The sequence below is a fragment of the Centruroides sculpturatus genome, unplaced genomic scaffold, assembly GCF_000671375.1.
Source record: "Centruroides sculpturatus isolate CEXI.00-Female unplaced genomic scaffold, Cexi_2.0 scaffold105, whole genome shotgun sequence".
Lineage (NCBI taxonomy): Eukaryota > Metazoa > Arthropoda > Arachnida > Scorpiones > Buthidae > Centruroides > Centruroides sculpturatus.
Window position 1 is genome coordinate 689,468 of NW_019384622.1, and position 19,070 is coordinate 708,537.

Here is a 19,070-nt window from a genome sequence, read left to right on the forward strand (position 1 = left end):
CTACTCAAATATTTTACGTTTTTGATACTAAATTAACTTCTGAAGTATAATTTTTTATTGTTTTTATATTTTTCAATATATTTATTTTATTTGTACAAAATAAAAAAATAATTTTTAACAATACAATAGTCTTCGTTAGGCTTAACATCGACGAAAATTCGACGCGAAGCGACACGCAACGGAGAAAAATTTCAACATGGGATAAATTAATATATTTTTCGTACATAATCGAAACATAATCGAAACATCGATCTTCCGAACAACCCCAGTCCCCAATTGGTTCGGATAATCGACGCTCTACTGTATTTCTGTATGAAATGTGACATTTTGTTATTAAAACTTATGCTTAAAATTAATATCTATTTATGTCATCTTTTAGCCCTTATAAAGTTGGTTTATAAAAGTATTTAGATTCTAGGATTATTTTCTAGTACTTCCTTACTGCTGGATTGCCTACGCATATATGAATTTCAGAGCTATACTACATGAAATGTTGAATAATAATTCTTTAAAGATTTTCACATTATTATCTGTTTTTATTCTGCAGCCTCTGTTAAGCTCATTGTTTCCTAATTAACATTCAGAAAGTTAATATTTGATTGATGCTATACAATCATAGATGTTTCAAAAGGTCTATAAATTAACATTTTATGCAAAGGATTATTCAAAACTTAGAAAATATTCAGCTACTTAATGCCTTATGTAAAACTCATTTTATTCAGATTGAATTGTGTTTTTGCTGTTTAAGTTTATCAAAATGGATGTTGTTTATGATTTGCAAATGGATTAATTCACTTTCCATTATTTCTAATGGAAAAAATTGATTTGAACTCTGAATTATTCAGAGTTCAAACATCTTGCTCGAAAGAATTAAATTTGAAGTCAAGGCGTCACTGTATAGGCATTTGTGCATGCAATGTATTGTAAATTACAATTTAAAAATTAATTATAAACTATTAAATAGCCTTTTTACATTTGCTATATAAATTTGATCCAATACTTATAAAAATTAAAATCTAACTTACATCAGCTAAACAGTAGTAATCTAAATTACTTTTGACACATATAATTTTATTTTGAACAACAGTTGGTGGAAGAAACTGCTGAAATAATGCTATTCTGATTTCCCTATTTGGCAATGAAACTAATATTCTTTTTTCTAGTCTTCGTAAAATAGCATGATCTAATTCCCTACATATAAAAAAACAAAATTATTAAAAAATTTCTTCATTATGTATTTAAATTTTACATCATTTAAATCATATACCATGGTATATTTGAAGCAGCTAATACAAATACTAAATGATCAGAGCGAGCTAATCCATCCATTTGAATCATCAGTTCTGTTTTCATTCTTCTGCTTGCCTCATGTTCACTAAATTTTTGAAGATTTTGAAGAATTAAAAATAATTTATAAGTCATACTGATTATCAATATTAATTACAAAACTGAATTAATCATTAACTAATTATTTTATAATTTAGATTATAAAATTAATTTAACGTTAAATAATTAATTATTGTTTTAATTAATTTAATTATTTATTAAATTAAACAATAAAAATGTCAAATATTATTTACAAGTTTATCATTTTGAATATGATTATGATACTGTATTTTGGTGTTAAAGGTGATAAAGGATTTAAATTAATTTTTTAATTTTTTAAATTAAATTTTTAAAATTATTTTAAACAGAAAGCAGAAACATTTTAAAACTAACTTCAAACAGAGATTAGTTTTAAAAACTATGCATGTATTTATTCATAAAGTTATGTCAACTTTGTTTTGAACAATTTGATATATTTAAAACAACATTCTCCATCCTTCTATTAATAAATCCCATTGCATTAACATAATAGTTCAAGACAAAAGATGTTTATTTTGACAAAAACACTTTACACAAATAACATTTAATCAAAACAACACAAACTAATTGAGATAACAAAAAAAATACTTGTAACTATAATAAACTAAAAAAACAACTTAAATCAAATGCTTTGTGTTGGAGCAGTCAAAAACCAGTTTTTGCTGGAAGTAATTTAAATCTCAAATGCCTGAATATTCCAAACATTCAAAGACTTCTCTATTGGCTGAAAACTTAGAAATTTAAAAAATGTTTGAGTGGAAGGGAAATTCCATTTTAATATATATAGCTATGCCTAATTGGCATTATTTTAATTATATTTATCTATTAATTAACAAATAATTTTAAAATTTTAATTGCATGTAGAATAAAAATGTTTTGAATTTTATTTAAAAAGCAAAACTGAGGTTTGCAAAAAAGCATTCAATAAAACAAACCATAAAAAAGTTTTTATTAGAGAAATTTTTTGAAGTTCGTTTAAAAATTTAATATGAAGTTTATTATATTTTTAGTTTGCATTATCTCAATTAAAAGATCAATGTTTAGGTTTGTTCCTATGATAGTCTGTAGTGTGATATTGCTTATATAATGTCATCATTTTTCAGATTTAAATAAAATATAGGAGCATTCTATTTAATTAAGAAAAAATTATTTTTCATTGAAAAATTTTAATATTGTTGTATACAAAGCTTATTTATTATAACCAAATGTTTATAAATGATCTTCCACAGATATTTCCTCATTCTGATCTTTTGGGTCTTTACCTAAATGTCACAGATAAGCTACAATGTCTTCTATTTGCAGATGAAGTATTATTATTAGCAGACTCAAAGTCACCTTTACAGAAGAAAGTGATTTTATTATCTGATTATATGATGAGAAATGATCTTTCTATTAATTTTCAGAAAACAAAAGGATTGGTGTTTCATAATGGAGGAAGACCTCATAAAACTGATAACATTTTTATTAAGAACGTAGAAATTAATTTCATTTCTCATTATAAATATTTAGGACTGAATTTTTCCTCTTCTGGAATTTTTAATTATCATTTGAATATAGTAGAGAAAAATATACAACAGAATACAGGTTGTCTTTTGGCACTACAGAAAAAAATGAGGATAAACTCTATTAAAACAATGTTTAAACTTTTTGATGCTATGTTAAAGTCTAAATTGACATACTTGATTCTAATTTGGGGTTTGGATTTTATTGAGAAAAGTTGAGAACGTGCTATTAAGATATTTCAAAACGTTATTTAAGCTTGAACATTCAGTGTCTGGTTCAGTTGTAAGATTGGAATTAGGGAATCATGATGGGAATACCAAAGGTCATGATGGGAAAGATCAGAATCTTAGACCAGAATTTTCTGGTCTAAGATTCCGATCTTCCTCGTCACGACCTTTGGTATTGTGTTTGTGATTCTTTATTGAAGAAAAGACATTTGAGTAAGAGAAATTGGGATCTATCAATTAAAAACATTTTTAATAATTGAGGTCATTCTTTTGTATTTTCAAATCATTCACAGTTATAATTGTGAATTTATTTGTGTGACTTAATGAATTATGGAATCAAGATATAACCTGTTAATAGATATAGTCAATTGTTTCAGTTCAGCAACACACTATTTATGAAAAAGTATGAGTTCACAGACTGCCAATTACCTATATTATAACATTGGATTTTCTATGAAAAGTTTGTTAATGCAATTAGGTCTTAATAAATACTGGATTATGGTGAGTGATCAGCATATAGATATTTATAAGGGCATTTTTGCCCATATTGTATTATTGATCAGGACTGTACACTAACACACATTTTTGCATAATGTCCTGTTTTACATTCATTAAAGAGAAAGATTCTCACTGATAATTCTGAAAAGATGAACAATTTATTTATGATTGATTTAACAAAAAAGATGAACAAATAAATTGTTCATCTTTTTTGTTAAATCTTTGTATTATTTGTGGTAATTGCAATGTTTAAGTGTAAATTAAAAAATTATTATATGGCTGCTTATTTTATAAATTTTGTTTCATTTCCCCTCCCCCTTGTATGGGAGTACATGTATCAATAACAATAAATAAATAAATAAATAAAACCAAATGTTTTCAATCTAAGTTGCTCATCATCACATATTTTAATTAAATTCAAACAAAATCTCTATTTATTAATAAATCTATTTTTAAATATAAAGATTAAAAAACTTTTTGGTTTATTTATTTATTTAAAATTTTTTAAATAATATCAAAACTTAAAAACAGAAATATTAACTCACTTTCCTGATTGAAAAACCCTTTGACCCATTAATGAATCTATTTCATCCAAGAAAATAGTTGATGGAGCATAAAATCGAGCCAATTCAAACAACACCTAAAATATATATTAACTAAAATTTAGTTTAAATTTAGAAAAATACTGCTTCAACATTTAATCAACCTGTAATGCAACAAAGTACATACGTAATATCAGATATGAAATAAATTTACTAAATCTTAGATTGAGTTATTAAAACTTGCTCTCAAAAACATTTTGACTTATAGACACACAGACACACAAACACACACACATTATTGAGTCTATGGAATTTAAATTGGAGGCAGTAATAAAATTTGACTTATCAAGAATCAATTGTATTTCCTTTAAAACGTTATTAGAATTATTCAGAATAACATAATTTTATTTTTTTACTTTGGATCAGCACTTTCAAAAGTTTTTGCCTTGAATATTGCTTGTTATTGGGTCATCAAAAGTATTTTTGGTTTTTAATTGTCAACTATAAAACATAACTCCACTATCAAGCAACATATTTAATCAAAATTAGAACTAATATGTTAAGCACACTTTTGCCAACAAGATACAAATGATTTTATAATGGATACATAAAAATCTAGTGTTTTAGAAACTTTAACATAATGAAAGGCATTTTCAACATCACTTTGTTTCCTGAAGTGTTTCTCCTTGAAGACAATATCCAAAGAGCAAAGAAGCAAGTCTGTTGGGGAAAGATTAGGTGAATATAGATGATGAGGCAAAACTTCAATGTTCAACTCTTACAATTTCTGCACTGTTCTCCTTGTAATGTTCTGGCATTGTCATGCAGGAGGATGATGTCTTTCCTATTGACCAGTGTTAGCAGCTGACCTTTGAATAATGATCAGTTCATTGATGTAAGTGTCTGACTATTATTGGGATGACTAAAACAATTAAAATATTTGCAGATTGGCAAAATAAATGTAAATTTTTAATATGACATTAATCTGTATATATTATGATGAACTTATAATTATGTTTTCTCAATTATGTATGTTTCAATTCTGTAACATGTTTCAAAAGAAAGTTATAATCAACAAGGAAAACAATCTTTAAAATAGATTGAATCATTAAACTTAATGTACTAATTTCATTTCTGTGTAATGTTTATCTAAAACTTTTAATATTTGAAATGATAACAATTAAACTTTTTCGTTTATTTAGATACAGTAGAGCGTCGTTTATCTGAATCAATTGGGGACTGGGGTTGTTCGGATAACTTATTTTTCGGATAACCGATTATGTACAAAAAAATATATTAACCTATCCCATGTTGAAATTTTTCTCCATTGCGTGTCGCTTCGCGTTGAATTTTCGTTGATGTTAAGCCCAACGTAAACTTTTTAAAATAATAATCATGGCTATTGTATTGTTAAAAATTATTTATTTATTTTTTACAAACAAAGTAAATATATCGAAAAATATAAAAACCAAAAAAAATATATATATACTTTAAAAGTTGATCTAGTATCAAAAACGTTCGATTCAGCACTACACACAGTCCTCAGAAAAACACCACACAAAAGTGCCAGTGCTGCCAGCTAAAACACATACACCAACAAAAAAAAAATATTGGAGTAGCCCAAGATATAGCCGAAAATTGCAGCGCCACAGCACTAGCGAAAATTTAAATTAGCCAACTGGAATCCTTTCGGATAACCGGCTTTCGGATAAACGACGCCCTACTGTATTGGTTTTGACAGAAAAATTCCTAGGAGCAGAAAATTAGTATATTTCATGTATAATTTTAATTAAGGTGTAAGAAAATTATGAAATGAAAATTTTTCACGCTGCCACTTGTATGTGCCATCATAATTGGGTGCTATTAATCTTCCATGTAACAAAATAACCTTTAAAAAAAACCAATCTCTTATTTCAATGAAATGTTCATTATTAAAAATAATAATGAATTAGATGGATAATTCTAGTGTGTAACTCAGATTCAAAAAAAGCTAATTTTGTGTATAAATTTAGACCAAATAGATCTATTGGGTAATAGCCATGTAAAACCAATATATGTTACATAGTCTTATTTAAAAATTATCACTCTCCCTTATTTGCAGTTTTTTTTACATCTGGATCACTCCCACCCAAATTAGTTTAGATATAGAAGAGTCTACTGTATAAAACAAAACATATTGCAGTAGTTAATGTAAAGCAACAGCATAATACCACATCAAAGTTCATAAATAGATCTTCAGGCTTCTGATAAAGTGTCTCTATAATCAATACATGTCTGTTTCTGATGGGCCTTATAAATTTCAAGTATCTCTATCTTGCTCATTGCTGATTGAATTATCATTATTCTTATTATTGTTTAGCATAGACTGCTAGTATTGTGTTGTTCATATTTTTGTTTACTGTGTATTGATGTTCTTTAATCCTTTTCTCAAAGTTACATGTAGTGGCCCCTTCATAGAGAAGTCTTCTGTTGAAACACTTGTCCTCCAGTGAAGTGGTATATAGTCCTGGGTATTGGAATGACTTTTCTTGGGTTTGTCATTTCTAAGGATACCAAATATCGTGGAATTGCATTTATATGTCACTATTACTATTATTATGTTGTTACTATTGGCTACCTTCCTATGTAACTTCTTCAATATTGAAAAATAGTTAATCAAACATCTCCTTCAGTTGTGAAATTATAGTTATTGCTGAATTGTATGCAGAGAGAGTTTTCATACTGAAAAAAAGATATAAAAAGAAGAAGTGTTTCATATTATTTCATTAACCACAGATCACTAGCTGATCCAAAAAGGGGTCACTGGTCACTTCTACAAAAACAGTGAAGAGCATATCTTTATATGCACCAGCATTTGATGATAGTCAATTTGTGGATCCACTGGTCCTAGGATGGGTTCAACAATGATTAATATAGTGAACCAAATACCACTATATACCACTGTTGCAAAATGTATCAATACTGTAAAACTGAAAATACTTTCTTGATGACCCAATAAAAATTTGTATTGTCACACTTAATATTATATGATAATTTGTCTTTAATATGTTTCTGCCATCCAATGTTCAAATCCATTTTTTTTCCCCCTGCTGTTCACCTTTTGAAAATATTTTGGAATCAGTTAAAAATATTAAGATATCATCATGCTATTTAGCAGCATACCATGTTATCACAATATTTACTAATTTCATACATAATATAAATCTTTGTAATTACTATAGTCATAATATTACAAAAAATTAACATTAAAAAATTGATACATTTTAAATATTTAATAAAATAATTTATGTAATATTGATTTTTAATTTTCATTAAAATTAAATTATCTTATTAATAAATGTTTTTGTTAATTTGTTTAATTATCAAGGTAATATTTATATAGTTAAAATAAATACCCGAATCAGTTTTTCTGAATCTCCTCTCCATTTGCTAATGATAGTAGCAGCAGATATATTAAAGAATGTAGTTTGACATTCAGTTGCTACAGCTTTAGCTAACATTGTTTTTCCAGTACCTTAAAGAAATTTTTTTTTATTGAAAATTCTTACCACCACATTTTTGTGCATATATCTTGAAAGTTATTGCTAGAACAAAAATAAAACTTTCACATAGTCCTCTTACTGTATACCCCATACCTATAAAAATTATAAATACAAACTCTTGTCTATGAAGGATTCATTATTCTATAGGCAAAAGTTTGGATTTGTAATTTAAAATCAGTATATAACTCCTCATCACAATCCCTTTCAAACTGAGTTTTAAAACATGGTAACCTATGAGTTCTAGGCACAAAAATACAGTAATATTAATTTAAATATTGAAAAGATTATCAGTTTCTTATGTTATCACTGAATATAGTAAAATATGAAATTGTTACCAGGTGGACCAAAGAGGAGAAGTCCTTTCCATGGAGACAATAAACCAGAGAACAGTTCAGGATACTGGAAAAAAATATATATTTAAAATTTTTAGTTTAATTAGTTAATCTACAATATATTAAAAATTATAAAGATTTATTTAAAGATAAAAAATATAACAATTTAATTAATATGAGATAAATACATATAAAGTAAGATCCAAACTCTCTTTATATAGATTCATCACACAAAGTTTCAGATTTATACTATTGACAATTAAAAAAAAATGAAAAATGCATAAAATAAAATTTATTTATTGCATGCTAAATCTGAATCATTTTTTAAAGTGTATAAAGTCTCACAGCATCTCATTCAGTCTTACTCAATTTCATTCTGAAAAAAGATTACTGTGACTCATTTCTTTGTTTTGCACTAAACACTGGAACTCACATCAGTCTTTGTCCAGAGTTCTCACTTGTAACAGGTAGTGTCCATGTGATATCAGTGCTGTTTTGTTTCATTTATGCTAATTACTTTGCAAACATGGCTCAAAAACACAAGGGTAGTAATCTGGTAACTTTGATAAATCAAAGTGAAGTCACAAAGTGCTTAATTTAGAGAAATAAATTAAAATTTTAGATTTAGTGAGAAAAGATCAAAGTCTGTTTGTAAAAATTTTTTAAAATTGTTTTCATACTTTGCAGTAACATGCAATGTATTGTTAATATAGTGTTTCTTTGCCTTATTTATATGAAAAATGTGTGATAGCTATGCTAGTGTAGGAAATAATTAATGCAATATGTGGAGATTTGTTCAAAATAGCACATGTGGTGAGTCTTGAAATGTATTGGTCACATATGGTTCTACTTTACTTCATTTATGGCTATCATATTTAAAATAAAAATTTTATATTCATGCAACTTTCAGATTGTATAGTTTACTAATTGCTACCCTGTAAGTCTAACTAGCTATTAATTAATTGTATAGTTGTAATAAATCATTGCATAAATTGGTTTCTTTTCAATTTTAAAATATACTTCCATATTTTGGCACCCTGAGAACTACTGGTGTGCACTCTAAACTGCAATTAAATACTATACCACTTATTTGTTCTTTAAACTTAAAAACAGAAATAACTACAAAAATATTTAAAGGAGTTGACTTTTTTAATGTGATAAGTTGCTTTTCGGCATCATACTGTCCAATTGTCAGATCCATGTTAAACATTTGAAACAGATGATGGGACAATGATCCTGAAAAGCACTTTAACACATTATAGTTAAATGATTTTGTGGGTTATTTCTGTTTCAAGTTTATCACAACTGATAGTTTAAAAATATTCCTACTGAAATTAAAAGTTGCAAACTGACAATAAACACTTCGGCATTCAGTGTAAGCTGCATGAATAATTAAATGTTCAGTTTTATTATCAAAGCATTTGTATTTACTTGAAATCATGAACTGTTTATTCTCAACAAAAATAAATTAGAGATATCTGAAAATTCTACATTTACATAAACTTGAAAAAACATTCATAGACTAATAATTTTATTCAGTAAACCAAATTCATTGGTTCCTGGTTGTTTCTAATAACTTTGAATATGGTGTTAAGTGTAAATGTTTTTTCTGTATATCTTTTTACTACACTAGGAAAGAAAGAGAAAAATAAACAGTTAACTAATTAATTTAAAAATTTAAAACAGTTCCAAGTAAAATATAAATAAAAGAATAAGCAAATAATTAAACTACTTAGACTTAAATTCTTAATTACATAAAAATTGTATCGAATGGTGTAATATCAAATNTATATATATATACACAGTCCAGTCACATTAATGTGACCACCTGTCAACAGCCAGAATAACCACCTTTTGCAACATGGACCACTGTCAGACATGCAGGAAGAGAGTCAATGAGGTTCTGGAATGTACTCGCAGGGATGTGGAGGCATGTCGACTTGAGTGCCATGACCAGTTGCATTAGGTTGCATGGTTGAGGATCTATGGCATGAACAACCCAATCGATGTGGTCCCACAGATTCTTGATTGGGTTTAAGTCTAGGGAGTTTGGTGGCCAGGGGAGTATGGTAAACTCATTCTCGTGCTTTTCGAACCATGCACGTACACTGCAAGCTGTATGACATGTCGCATTGACCTGCTGGTAGATGCCATCATTCTGAGGAAAAACAATCTGCATGTAGGGATGAACATGGTCCACATAGACAGATGCAAACTTCTGTTGATCCATCTTGCCTTCCACAATGACAAGTGCACTTGGAGAATGCCACAAAAACATTCCCCAGACCATAATGCTCCCTCCTCCAGCTTGGACCTTTGCGGCAATTGTTGCAGGATGTTTGCTTTCAGATGTCTCACACTGTATAAACCAATGTCCATCTGTCTGATGGAGCATAAAATGTGATTCATTGAAAAAAGCTGCCTATCGCCACTCAGTGGACGTCCAGTTACCATACTGGCGTGCAAATTCCAGCCTTCGTCGCTGATGAACAGGAGTCAGCATAGGTGCTTTAATCAGGTATCTGCTGAAGAGGTCCTACGCAGCAATGTTCACTGAACTGTTGTTGAGGAGACACTTTTGGTAGCTCCTTGGTTCATCTGGGCGGTCAGTTGGTCAACAGTTGACGTCTATTTGCCCGAACACATTTCCGCAGCCATTGTTCACCTCTGTCGTCTATGTCCAGTGGTGCACTACATTTGCCACGTCGCTGATTTTGGATAGTGCCATTTTGCCATGCACGGTATACTTTTACCATGGTGGTATGCAAACAGTTTACAAAATTAGCTGTTTCAGAAATGCTTCCACCCTTGGCCCGGAAGCCAATGATCATGCCCATTTGGACGTCGGATAAATTGCGTTGTACATCCATTATGCCAATGACTGCAATGTGTTTCGCTTACCTCAGATACCCTTTATATAACCTCCACTACAATATGTTGCTACCTGCCATCTGTGATTAGTTATTTCACGTTGATGTTGACAGTAAGTGGTGGTCACATTAATGTGACTGGACTATGTATATCTTAAATTATAATACTAATCATTTCATATATTTTGGCTGAGCAATGCACAGTATATGATTGGGGCTGTAATAGTTTTATAAAGTTTCAGTCTTTTTTGGTAGCATGCAGTAACCTTGTTAAAGATTCATCAAACAGTCTGTTCCCTTCACTAAATAAATAAACTGGTCCTATCTACTGCACATTTTACAGCCTGATTGAGATTTGTGAAACAAACTGTATTTAAATTTTTAAAAATAAAATATATCTTGCTATTATTACTGTTACTACTGTAATTACTACTATTACTATCTTTTTATTTAAATTTAGTACTACTCAAATAATTTAAAAGGTAAATTTATTCATTTATTCAATATGAACAAATTTAGACATTTGAAAAACTTTATTTATAGTTAACTAAACGATTATAGTTCAGCCTAGTAGGTAATCATCAATATCAATCATATATTCCCACCTTTATTGCAATTCCATGAGCATAAAATGACTGGGGATTTTCTTTGAAGAAAGTATCAAGCATCAGGTATCATCACTGTACTGTATATTAGCAATGTAGTTTGGCAGGGCCCAATATAGAGGATAGTTGATATCAGGTCTGGGGCTGTACGGTAGATGAGGAAGAATCTCTAAGATCATCTTTGCTCTATGTGCTGGCATGTTATCATGATGGTATTAGACTTTGTCAATTTTTGGATGAAGTCCTTTTATCTTGGTGTATAAAAGATCCAGTTGTTCACAGTAGCGTTCTTTCATGACAGTGACATTAGTTGGAAACAGTTCCATCATGATGATACCAAGCAAATGCAGATCATCACATTCTGCATTATTACCCCTTTGACATTTGCAAAGGTTGACCTTTGTTCACCAAAGAATGCTTTGCAGATGAGATTGTGAACCTTTGTTGCATTGTGGCCACTTTTGAAGTGATAGAGCAAGAGCATGTGAATGTTTCAAGAGTTTCATATTGTCAGACATTGCTGATGCATCTATTTCCAACTAAATATGCTTTGATTACTTATATACCCATATTGAATGTTCTAAAACGTTTTTTTCCAGTTATTTCTAGAAAAAAAATCACACTATCAGTGTCTAAAGGTGAATTTAGACACTGATTTTTTCTAGAAATATATAGTGTGATATATATATACCTGATATATAGTGTGATTCAAAAACATGACAGAGATTCAACATCAAACAAAACAAAATTTAGTATCCAAAAATAGTAAAAAGTTTAGAGTAATAATCTATCATTTGGATTTTTGAATTATGTTTTATTTAAGAAGGCTTTCCTCATCAACCACAGGTTACAAAACATGGCAAGTTGGTAAAACTGTGATTGCTGAAACAATGACTATGGAAAGAAGAAGAAGGATAACTATGACATTGAATATACATTTTATAAAAAATAATAAATTTAATTTTTATTAAAAATTTTTGTAAATCATAAGAACTGAAAAAATCTTAAAGTTGTTTCAAACTATTTGTTTCTGAGCTCTGTGGTAAATCTTTCTCTACATATTTAATTTTTAATATTTAAATGGTTAACATAAGTAATATCCATTTATTACATTAAATTGTATGAATAAAATGTTGCATATCTATCCAAAATATAAGTGATAAAATTAATTACAATAAATTTTTGTGTTCTGTTATAAAATTTAAATTATATATCACAGACTACTCTATATTTTCAAACAGAAACTAAATATAGTATAATACAGTGAAATTTCACTTAATGAATGTTTTGCATAACAAGCAAAACAAAATTGTAAAAAATGACTCACTTAATGATTGATATTTCGCATAACAAGTGGGGAGAGGGGAAATCCCGGATTGTGCACATGCTCCATCAGTCTGTGTTTAGCACTCATTCCGCTAGCATCTTAGTGTCACTTGTGATCATTTTTCCAAACTTGTGTTCACACATATTACACATGTGAGAAACTGTGGCCCCTCTTGACCTCTTACTCGGCAACAGTCTGCAAGGACCGCTCACATTGTGTTCTGGATGGCTTTTTATCAAGTGGCAAGGAAGGTGAGAAAGTCGACAGAAGTCCTTTCAGATACAGGAGACAGGTTTAACCAAATAACAAAGCATTTATTATACAGCTAACACTAAAATACAGGAGGCTACACAGGGTTAAATGCATATCTCTAGGTTATATAGGCTAAATGCGATTAACATAACACAACCAAAATCTATAATTTTGACAACTGCTTGTCCATTCTATGAAGACTATGCCTACTTCTGTTACAAGAGAGAGTTTGCAGTCTGCTGAAAAATTACCTCTAAAGTTGGAGGAGTCCTATATGCGGTGATGAAAGTTCTTTATGAAAGCATTGGGTGTTGTCAATGTCTTCTACTGTTACAGGAGGCGAGGAATCACTATGACCAAATATAACTTCTGTGTGCGAACTCTCGAGCTTCCGGTGGCTCACACCTTTTATATCATTGTCGTGGGAAATCTAACATGTGATCGACTTTCGTTGACGATGACAGTGCATGACAGCTGTGTGTCAACTTTCCCACTGACTTGTTACTACAACCGGTGACCTCTGATCTAATTTCTATCTCTCCATTTTTTCTAATGAAGATGTTTACAATTTTTTTTCCTGACAGCTACGTAAAATTCGCGGATTTCATACACATAAACAACAACAACCATCACCCGTTATATAATAAACATGCCAAACGATATGCCAAATTCTTGGACTATGTAAAGGCTATAATTAAATATTAGAAATTAATTAATTTGACTAGAGGTAGACAGTTATGCTGTCATCTCGTATTAAATTTAATGACCAATTCACTTAAATATTAGAAATCTCTAAATTAAAAATTTATTTATTTATAATCATTAAATTTAATACAAGATGGAAGCATAATTGCCTACCTCTAGTGAAATTATTTAATTTCTAATATTTAATTATAGCCTTTACATAGCCCAAGAATTTGGCATATCATTTGGCATGTTTATCACACATAATATGGCCACGTTTCTTTATGCAGTGCTCAAGAAGTGCTTCACAGTGAACACTTTGAAACACGTTTCTAAATGGCCAACGCTGCTCATGATGTCATTTTGCTTCACTCTTGCTGTAACATGGTGGCCTATCTGTGATTTATTTTGTTTTCTGCAAATTGAATTCACATTCCAGTTTGGTTCATTCTGTGCTAGAAGAAAAGATGATGATGAGTTACGCTCCTTAACAATGTATATTGTATAATTGTCTTTGAATAAACATTATACATAAAATATTTAAGTATTTTTTTTTGGCACGGAATGCATTATCGTATTTTATATTAATTTATATGGAAAAAACTGTTTCACTTAATGAGTCTTTTGCATTACAAGCATGGGCGTAGCAAGGGGGGCCTGGGTGGGCACGGCCCCCCAGTTAACCTGGTGTCCACCCCACCCCAGAAAATCACAGCCGAAAAAGTGTTGAGCCGATTTACAAAAATAAATAAAAAGACTGAAAAAAAAAAAAAAAGTCAACGGCTCCCTGTGCCCAATGTTATGATTAAAAGAAGTTTCATATTTTATGTGTTAAGTTATGGAATTTTCATTTTAATGAACAATAATTTGAAATAATTCAATTTTGTGTCAGGTTGGCCTCTACTAGGCTCCCCCTAAGAAAACTCTGGCTACACCCATGATTACAAGTAAGATTCTGGAATGAATTATGCTCTTTAAGTGAGGTTCCACTGTATATACAAATATGCAACTTCTGACATATTTTAAAAACAACTTTTAATTTTTTGAGATTGATAATTTGAATGAATATTTGATATATAATGTTAAAAGTTTACCTTTAAAATTACTTGGGCTAATTCATTCCACTCATCATTATGCTTTGGAAAAGCAGCATATGATTGTAATATCTTGAAATTATCTTCCTTCAAACAATCTGAAGAGACCTTAAAATAAAAATCATCATTTTTAAATAAAATAAGTTTTAAAAATTATTTTCATTAAAATATATTAATTATTTTTTAGATAAAATACTTATTACAGTAGAGTCTAACAAACTTGACTTAATGTGAACTGAGAAGATAAAGAGTTATTAAAAATGACAAGTTTTACAAACTTTGGGATGAACTATTCAAAACTCAATACTTTACTACAAATTAATCTTTTAAAAAACTTTTGATGCATTCAGAGCAAAAGAAAATCTATAGTAATACAATCTACTATAAAATAATTGCTGTACTACAAAAGATTATAAAAATTTAACAAATATTAGACTTTACATGCAATAAAGAGTCTTCTATGTCCCTGTTCACACCTCAGGAAAATAACAGTCTTACAGTGAAGTTGACCTTCTATTGGAAGCTGTTTTGTCTGCCATAATGCAAAACTTTAAAAAAAACTTTCTTTTGATAATGGCACAATTAAAAAAATATAAAATGCATTTAATAAAAAAATTGCCAGGACAAATAATTGTAAGAATTAACAAATAACAATTAACATTTTTTTTAACATTTTGCATAACGAGGAAGATGAAGCAGCCTCCAATAAAAGGTCAACTCCACCATAAGATTTATTTTCTTGAGGTGTGAACAAGAACAAAGATGACTCATCATTATATAGTCTAATATTTGTTAATTTTTACAATTATTTGTCCTGGCAATATTTTTATCATAAAAATTTAGTTCCAGACAATGTCTTAGTGGTTTACATATGTAATTTTTACATCTGTATTACAGGGTATTGTATTATATGTACAAATTCATAAACATATTAATTACATACCAATAGTAAATATTTCTATTTTTTGTTAAATTTTAATTTAAAAATAGTTAAAAATTAGCTATTCAGTTGCTACTTTTGAGTTAGTGACATTCACAGTGTGGTATTTTGTAGTGGCACTTTGGGAAAAAGAGTTATATTCTTTGTTAACATGTGAAATTGATGTTATTATCATTGGCATGGCAGGTTATATGGAATGTTGAGTTATCGAGAGTAGAGTTTACAGGATTCTATTATATTTATTATTTTGTATTATATTTATTATTTTGATAAAAAGTATAAAATTGATTGAATGAATGAAAAAATACATGAAAAAGGATAAAACATCAGGAGCTATAAAGAAATATCAGTGATAAGTATAAGAAAAATAGGAAAATAAATGATTCCTAGTGATAACTGTTATTACAGCATAAGTGATATACAGCATTGTTTAAATTATGTTTCTTATAATTATGATTAAATTTCCATATTGCAACATATTGTTGAAAATCCATGCAGAATCTTCTAAAACTTCTATACAAAAAAGTAATTAGTGAATATATTTTTTTCATGTCATTATTTTTATTCAGTACAAAAACATTCAACATCAACAAATGTGGTTACTGACAATTGTGATATCTACTTTAATCCACAATTCCATGAATTGAAGCAGCAGCAGCTCCAGTTTATGGAATTGTTTTTGAAAAAAAAAGCCCAGCAACTCTAAAGCATTGTTACAGCTTCTAAAGTAATGATATCATATTCATTCTAGAAATCAAATTGAAATCTAATATATCATTCAAAATTTGCAATAAAATCAACTAAAAAGTTACTGTAATAATATTTTAAGCAACAAACTTACTGATATCAACATATATAATTTCTGGTATATCATATAAAAGAAATCATATATATTATGCATCATTATATGATATGTCACTAAAACAAATTTTGTGCCACTACATTATCATCAGAATTGAAACATTGTATAAAATACTCAACATTAAACATACCAATAATGTACAAATAATGATTAATATAATAAGAAGAAAAGAAATGTCTGCCTTTAAGTGTTTAGTATATTAATTATAAAAGCTATAACTCATAAAATGCAAAAGCAATCAGTTTTTAATTTACAATTTGTTTGATTAGATTGCCTGAAGATAAGATTAATTTATGTAAAGTATTAGAATTTATTACTTTTGTATTTTATCAATTATAATTTTCAGAATTAAAAGATTTAATAGCTGAAAACAGAATTTCTTTCCTTTTTTATTGATAAATTTTGATATAGTGTCATCCCAAACTTTAGTAATTAATATTATTATGTTGGGTTTAGTGGGTTATACTCAGTTCACACCTGTAGCTGTGTACTATGCTGGACCAGAGTCAAGGCATAGCAACAAAAACAAAACTAAAATTAAATAAGTGTGTCAGTGTCTGTATTCAGGAATTTCCTAACAATATGGCATGTATTCAATATAGTGGCCTTCTGTATTATTATTATTATTATTATTAATTTAACAATTAAGAGACATGAAAAGGAAGATTACCTATAATAACTAAATATGAGAGATTTTTTTTAAAGTAAATTTTGATAGTTTTGAATATTATATCGTATATATTCTATAGTCTCATCAGTATTATCCTATTAACTTACTTTGTTTTATATTAATACAAATATTCTAATCATTTTAAAGAAACTTCTCCATTTTTTTAATATTTCTTATATTAACCAGTGTAAGTTCAAATATTGCTAATTACTATTTTGCTATTTAATTAATAAATGTTTAATTTTATTTAAAATGTTAATATAAAAATTTTATATTATACTTTATATCATTTATTTTTGATAAATATAAAATTTATAAATTTACAGTTACCTTTGTTTTTTCATTATTAATGGAACCCATAACTGTTCCTTCTATAAAAAGTTTTGATTCTACTATTTTGTTTTCCTTGAAAATTGAAATTATTTTTATTAAATATTTATTTATATTGTACACAATCATGATTAAAAAATGATTTAGTGTTTAAAATATTGATTAAAAATAGCAATAATAAAAGTCAATAAACATTCTATAATTTAAATAGTACAAATATACTTTTTAACACATACAGGTAATAAATTATTTTAATGAAGGGATTATTTGGCCCCATGCAACTCCCCCACCCTTGAATTACCTGGAATTTGGACCAGCTTGTATAAGCTATTAAATAATTCTGATTAACTTTGTTTCTCCACCTCCCCACATCTTCCACCTTCTCTTCATATCTAAGTGCATGCATTATGTGATTTTTAAAAATAAGTCTCTAAATATTATCGTTCTAAAAATGTTTACATTCTATTCAGTTAATGCTGTTTCTGTTTGTAATTTTAAAATTTGTTCAATTCGGTTAAGGCTGTTTCTATTTGTAATTTAAAATTTGTTCGGAAAAACATTTGATTTGCATTTGTGCCTGAAGACAACGTTCCCAACAGCATCAAAAGTGCTCGCAAAGAAATAAAATATTTCTTAACGCCCTTTTTATGTTGAGTTATTCTCCTCATGTATGTAGTACATTTGTCGGCATGACATCCACCTTATGTATTTACATTACTTTACAAAAAAAGCAACTTTTTGTTAAGATGTTTTACAGTTTAAAAGAAAAACTTTAATAAGTTTAATTTCATTATAATATTGTTTATTATTTGTAAGTGTTTAAAACTGATTATTATTATAACAAAAATCTAAAGCTTTCCTTTCATATTTCCCAATAAGTAATAGTATCAATGTTTTGTTATTTTGTACATATATCTAAAAGACAATAAAATATATTGTATTTGAGTCTAATTATATTGTTTTTATTGTGATATTTACAATCTCATAAAAATAATGGTAGTTTCTGTAACTTGAAATTTTATTAACTCAAAAATTTTCTCTGTCCCTTCCATTTCATGTTATCAAGAGTTTACTGTAAGCTTATTACTGTATATTAATTGTTTTAAAAATTATGTTCCTTCTTTTACTACAATAATAAATCAATACTATGGAGAATGTAAAACAATTAAATCAATATTGTTTTAATATTTAAATTATTTTAAAACTTTTACCTCTTTATTTATTCCAATCTGATTATCTGAATCATATATTCTATTTTGTTTTGTAATTGTAACTTGATTATTTCCATTATTATTCTGTGATGAATTCCTTTTAAAAACATTAAATTCAAAATAAAAAAATTAATAACATTATTATTATTATTATTATTATTGTTAAGAATGCATAAAACATATAATTAAAACCTAATATAATATCAGTCATTATTT

General features: G+C 28.2%; 1 protein-coding gene and 1 long non-coding RNA gene across 2 annotated transcripts in view; both read right to left on the reverse strand.

Moving 5' to 3' along the window:
- LOC111625527 (katanin p60 ATPase-containing subunit A-like 2) overlaps positions 1-19,070 on the reverse strand; it is a 40,658-nt gene that overhangs the window by 6,640 nt on the left and 14,948 nt on the right. Inside the window, exons 5-12 of the mRNA XM_023368689.1 lie at positions 18,918-18,951; positions 14,842-14,949; positions 10,147-10,392; positions 8,013-8,076; positions 7,531-7,649; positions 4,139-4,233; positions 1,268-1,375; positions 1,026-1,191 (exon numbers count right to left, since the gene is read on the reverse strand). Coding sequence (XP_023224457.1) covers positions 1,026-1,191; positions 1,268-1,375; positions 4,139-4,233; positions 7,531-7,649; positions 8,013-8,076; positions 10,147-10,392; positions 14,842-14,949; positions 18,918-18,951 — 940 coding nt within the window. The remainder of the gene's footprint in view (positions 1-1,025; positions 1,192-1,267; positions 1,376-4,138; positions 4,234-7,530; positions 7,650-8,012; positions 8,077-10,146; positions 10,393-14,841; positions 14,950-18,917; positions 18,952-19,070) is intronic.
- On the reverse strand, positions 14,841-18,908 carry LOC111625517. The gene is made up of 3 exons (XR_002756744.1): positions 18,855-18,908; positions 17,644-17,718; positions 14,841-14,949 (listed from the first exon to the last, which is right to left on the reverse strand). It is a non-coding gene; the product is annotated as an uncharacterized LOC111625517 (long non-coding RNA).